At 40.0% G+C, this 6,000-nt stretch overlaps 1 protein-coding gene across 2 annotated transcripts in view; it reads left to right on the top strand.

Moving 5' to 3' along the window:
* The first annotated feature begins 1,634 nt into the window (after nucleotides 1-1,634).
* The window catches only part of TYR (tyrosinase), a 50,676-nt gene continuing 46,310 nt past the window's right edge, over nucleotides 1,635-6,000 (top strand). For both annotated transcript variants that reach the window (XM_030043253.1, XM_030043254.1), the window contains exon 1: nucleotides 1,635-2,627. In XM_030043253.1, the coding sequence (XP_029899113.1) occupies nucleotides 1,785-2,627 (843 nt within the window). In that variant the 5' untranslated portion in view covers nucleotides 1,635-1,784. The remainder of the gene's footprint in view (nucleotides 2,628-6,000) is intronic.

The following is a 6,000-nucleotide window of genomic DNA, read 5'->3' as shown; positions in this document are numbered from 1 at the left end:
AAATTGAACATAAATTCTGATTTGAATATAAAAATAGGATATTGAATGTACTTGGGTGTATGACTGTTTGCCTAAATATATATTTGAGGGCTTTTCTGGTTCGCTCTGAGGCTCTACCTCAAGACTTTCCCAATTCCTGTAGCTTTCAGTGAAAATGAAAAAATATATATCATGATCCTCAGAGATGGGTTTCTTCTCACATACAGTAGTTTTGCACTAGCCTCCATGGGAGGAACAGTAAATGAAATAAATTGCAAAGGTTTCCCAAACAGCCAGGCGCAGTGAAAATAAAATAAATCAACAAGTAACATTTCTATGATGAAATCTGTTTTACAAGCCTAACATGGAAGCCAGGGGAATCAAACAACAGTAAACATCAGCCTGTGGTTAGAAATATTTTTTGAAAAAGCAGCTCCTTTTCCTTTGCCCTTCTTGCTCCAAGCTCCCCCATCACAGGCTGCCTGGCAGTGGGACTTGGGGATAATCTCTTGGAATACCTGAGGCGTAGAAGCCAACAGGATTAAAGCACCTCGTGCTCCTCAGCACAGTCATGTGATGACCTGCTGATCCCAGCAAAAGGCATCGTTTCCCAGCACAGTTCTCACTTCATTTGCCTATAAGTAGCTCCTGCCCTGCTGGGATTCTCCCTAAGCATAAGGAACTAATTCACAATGCTTTTAGTAAAAAAATAAAACCAACAAAACCACTCTTACTAATGACAGTGGTAGCTGAAGAAAACTGTGGATAATTCATGCAATTTGCCCAGCAGTAGAACAACTGTTGTCCTTTTGCTTCAAGGGGCAACTTCAAAGAATGTATGACTACTAAATGCCACCCATACAGCTCTTAGCTCTGATCAGGCTAATGTATAAGAAGAAAGAGGTGGGTGGTCTGGAGGCTGCCCAGTAACCTATTGAGTAAAGATACAGTATTTGCAAACTACCTGATGGGACAGAAACAGGAGTCAAGGTTTGTTTTCCAGGTCTAGAGACAGCTGCTTAAAGTGCTTTCTGCAAATCTTGACTGTATTCCCCACAAAACTGTGGAGAAGATTTGGGTGCAGATTTCAGCATGTCATTAACTGTGAAAGCACTATGGATTCTTGGGAACAAAAAATTATTTTTTTCTGAAAAGTTTATCGCTTCCCTTGTGAAGTTACTTTGCCATACGCTGTCCCGGGAAAGGCAGCTTACACTGAAATATAAAAATGCCAAACCAAACAATTTATTTTGGTTCTGCCCTATGTTCACGCTTAATCTGACCACATTTTATGTTTGCTTCCTCTTAAAAAAATAGTTTACCCCCAAATTGTTTATTTCCTCATTTTTAGGTTCACTATGCTTATTTAACTGGATCAGATTCTACTGGGTCTTTTTTTATACAACCATTTGTTCTAAAGCATGTAATCAAATGAGGAATTTGAAGAGCCGACAATTGTTTCTGTGTCCAAATTTTAATTTTACTTCCTCTCTAACTGCCAGAGGAAAGCAATCATGTGCTAGGCAGAAGATGAAAGTTTATAATAAATGCCTGTATTTTGAAACCTGTAGGGGGTGGGGAAAAAAGTCACTTGGCTTTCACCCAGAACATGTGATAATCAGATTAACCCTGAAGTGTGTTTTGTGTGTAAATGCATCCAGGGTAGGAATGGGGAAGGACGTTGGAGGGTGCACTGTAGCAGAAGTCAGCAGTGAAGCATTCCCGGTGGAGGGCAGGAATTTCTTTCAGAACCAGGACTTTGGAGGGGTCAGAGGAAGCACTCCATGCACTGAAGCGTAACGCCGATGCTCTCCTGCTGCTCTGTGAGGATGTCGCTGTTTGCCATGGGTTTTCTGCTAGTCATCCTTCAGCCATCCACGGGGCAGTTCCCCAGAGCCTGTGCAAACACACCGAGCTTGCTGAGGAAGGAGTGCTGTCCCCCCTGGGATGGAGACGGGTCCCCTTGTGGGGAGCTTTCCAGAAGAGGGTCCTGCCAGAACATCCTTCTCTCTCAGGCTCCCCTGGGACCACAGTTCCCTTTCTCTGGAGTGGATGACAGAGAGGACTGGCCCTCCGTATTTTACAACCGGACGTGTAAATGCGAAGGCAACTTCATGGGATTCAGCTGTGGGGAGTGCAAGTTTGGTTTCTCGGGAAGCAATTGCACTGAAAGACGACTGAGAACGAGAAGAAATATCTTCCAGCTCACCACCAGTGAGAAGGACAAGTTTCTTGCCTACCTCAACTTGGCAAAGAACACCCCTAGCCAGGACTATGTTATTGCTACTGGGACATACTCTCAGATGAACAACGGCTCCAACCCCATGTTCAGAAACATCAACGTGTATGATCTCTTTGTGTGGATGCATTATTACGCCTCTCGAGACACACTCTTAGGTGGGTCCAATGTGTGGCGGGACATTGATTTTGCCCACGAAGCCCCTGGTTTTCTGCCTTGGCATCGGGTCTTTCTGCTGATGTGGGAACGTGAGATCCAGAAGATAACAGGTGATGAGAACTTCACCATCCCCTACTGGGACTGGAGAGATGCAGAGGACTGTGTGGTCTGCACTGATGAATACATGGGTGGCAGACATCCCACCAACCCTAATTTACTCAGCCCTGCATCATTTTTCTTCTCGTGGCAGGTAAGGACAGGCCAAGGGGAAGGGGGAGGGAATTATCCTACCTGACTTTGGGGACTTAGGCAAGGTGCACAAGCTGGGAGCTTAGCCACACTGCCTTCCCTTAGACGTTCCTGGAGAGAAGGTAAGCACTACCAGAGAGCAAATCAGATTTTATGTGGACTTAATCTTCATTTAGAGCTGTTCGTTTGTCTCTTTGTCTCTTCTCTTTCTGACTGTAGGATTTAGGTTGCTTAATCAAGAACCTAAAGTTAAGGCAGAATGAGGAAAGTTATGCCTTTGTGTCCAAACATGGCCTTTAGCAGGCTAAACAGGCTTGGGACTGCCGCAGCAGTCAGATGATAAAAAGCAGGATTTATGTACACAAATTGCTAGCACACAACCGTTGTAAGACAATTGGTGACTGAATGATGGAAATAGAAGCAAAGAGTTTTCAGACACTACCCCTCTCCCAGTGCATTTCTTCATCCAAACTGTAGTTTGTAGTTTTGGTAGTAAAAACTACCAAATTAAGCTAATCTGCTTTCAACTTTAAACAAACAAACAAAACAAGTCTTTAGAGCACAGAAGGACCAGCTGTGTAATTCACATCACTAGTTCAAAAGAAATTTAAGAAGTAATCTCTGCTGCTCAGAGGAACTAAGAAGTAAACTCAATAGCTATTCCTACCACTTAAAAGCACTGCAAACTACCTTGTAAACCAAGGTAAATTTACATATTTACATAGGTGATATGGTCTTATATAGCTGAACTATACTGTGCTGTTCTAACACTGAGAGCTTCTAGACTCTTTTTGTCTCTTGCTTATTACTGCCACATCGCCTAAAATACAGTGACAAAGGTCTATTGGCTTCCATAGACACACTCCATCATGACAATAGCAACAGTCGCTTCTGGCGCTGAAGTCTATGATTATGTTGGTGTAAATCTATCTTTGTTCTATTTATTTCTGTAGCAACAGCCCAAATGAAGGTTGGGCAGTTTTAGTGATTTAATGGAAAGTGAAAGAGATAGAAACTCCAGCAGCTCTGTGATATTCTGGCATTACAAAACTGCAACTAACTGGGCTTACTGGGAGGGTTGTACTGTATTTAGTCTTGATTTATGTCCTTGGAATAATATAGGCTGTGTATATGCCTGTAAATTCAAGCATTCCCAGATACTGTAACAGACCTATTTTAGGACATGCTCTGGCATACATTTGGTATGTATTGACTAGTTCTCCCCCAAACAGGTACTCTTCAGGGACCATTCCCAGGAGAATGTTTGCATACAGCTACCCTGTTTGGGAGGCTAAGATGATTTTACTGGCATAGACATGGATTATTTCATGCCATTTGGCCTCAGTGCCCAGGAAATTTCCTGGCCACTTTTAATTTTCCAATGTAGTCATAGCCATAAAATAGACATAGCTGCAAACATGTATTTTCATCCCATTTTCTGAGATTCTGCTCACTTCTAACAGTATCAATCTGGATAAACTCTACTAATTTAATTAGATGCATTTCCAGAATGAAGTGGATCTGATGCTGTTCTTCACTGAGCTGAATAAAGAGTTATGTGAAAATGGTACAAGTGTTAAAGTGGATTAAATGAAACTAGAATTGCACTGGTCACATGTATCAAGTGGAGCTATCAATACAGTATATTGGATGAGATAACCAAGGTAGTAGGAGGCAGGTAGCACAAAGGAATCAGCCAGCTGCTTGCAGAATTTTCTAGAAGACCTGGAAGGGTCAGATAGTTATGTTTAGCTCACCTTTTCAAAGATATTATAAATCTTATCCAGATAGAATTTTTCTATCCTGGTAATAAGTACAAAAAAAATTTACGAGTCACAATGAATATATTTAAGAAACAGTCAGGTTTATAACTTCCCATTTAAGGTCAGTTCCCACAAATATATTCTGAAAATAAAGACAATTTTTTATGAAACAAGTTGCTTTAACAGATATTTTTGCATAACTTTAATAGGTGCAACAATAAAAATTGTGCCATGTTTAAAACACTTTCAGTGTCAGTGTATGTATATAAGAGCACCTAAGTCCTTTGCTGAAGTTTTCCAAGTAATTTCTGAAAACGGGTTCTTATCACTTTTACATTTTTCAGCCACTTCTGGCAATGTTACATCTTTATCAAAATTTCCAAAATAGGACTGCAATAACTTTACCTTCAAAGGGTATTATTCCCCTTTAGCATCTTCTATCTATGTATATCTCTGCTGTCTTATCTAGAGAAAGAATTAAAAAGACTGAACAGATCTGCCTTTTCAGTCAGTGAGTTTGGGGTGAAGATACAACACAAACTGGTATTTCTTTATTAGCCTGGAATCCAAATTTAAATAATTGTTTATGATGGAATAACAGTCCTTCGGTTCCTTCAAGTAGCACAAAGTAAGAGATCAGAATCTCACTCCAGAAAATCAAAAGGCAACAAAAATAGCCTTAGCTTGAACCGGAAAACAGCCACAGATCTGCTGCAGAATACGCTGATTATCCAAGCTCTGTAGCCAAACAGCGAGAGAGAAAAAAAAGAGGAGGATCCAGAAATGTGAAGGAATTTAGTCTTTTAATAAGCATTCAAAATAAAAAGAGGGCAAGAGAAAGCTTTTGAATAACACACCTATAATATGGTGTCCTTTTTAGAATTTAAGTCTCTTTACAAAGCATAACAAAACAATGCCTGCTATGTTAGGAAATAGTTATAGATTTATTAAAAAAGGTAAAGTGCCTATTTGCACAATAGCATCTCTTTTTTTTAATCCCTAAAGAAAGGAGAAAATACTTTATTCCATTGAGAAGTTGCCATGGCAACATGGATACCCATGAATACATGCTGAAATTCTTGCTTTTGCCTTACTTTTTCTTCAACATACTGCTGTTACCACTTAGCTGAGTGAATTATCTGTCCGTATTTTTCTCATGTTTATCATCGAAGTGACACTTCTGATTCCTGCCTCTGTTTTTATCAGCAAGACTATCAGGAATCTTTAGTGTTTTTATTTGTTTGCTTGGCTCATGTTTTAGGGTAGGTGGGAAGGATTTTCTCATGTTCGCAGTTACTTGTTTGTGATGATTCAAGTGTTGCATTCAGAATTAGGACTGCATGACACACTAATGCTTTACCAAATTTTGCAATTTCATGTCAACTTAACAGAAAGCTATATGGGAAATGGAGACCTTCCATGACATTTTGAGATTTTTTTTTTGTTTAGTAGACATTTCTATAATTATTCAGGATAATGAATTTGCTAAAAAAATAATTATTATGCCTCACTTAAATAGTATGAGGTGAAATTGCCTCTCCTCTGCACCAGGACTAATTTGGAGAAATAACTGAAGTCAGTGGAGTTACAAATGCATAAAAAGCCTTCTGC

Source organism: Aquila chrysaetos, chromosome 19 (genome assembly GCF_900496995.4).
Source record: "Aquila chrysaetos chrysaetos chromosome 19, bAquChr1.4, whole genome shotgun sequence".
NCBI lineage: Eukaryota > Metazoa > Chordata > Aves > Accipitriformes > Accipitridae > Aquila > Aquila chrysaetos.
The sequence above is the reverse complement of the archived record's forward strand: the minus strand, read 5'-3'. Positions and strand labels throughout refer to the sequence as shown.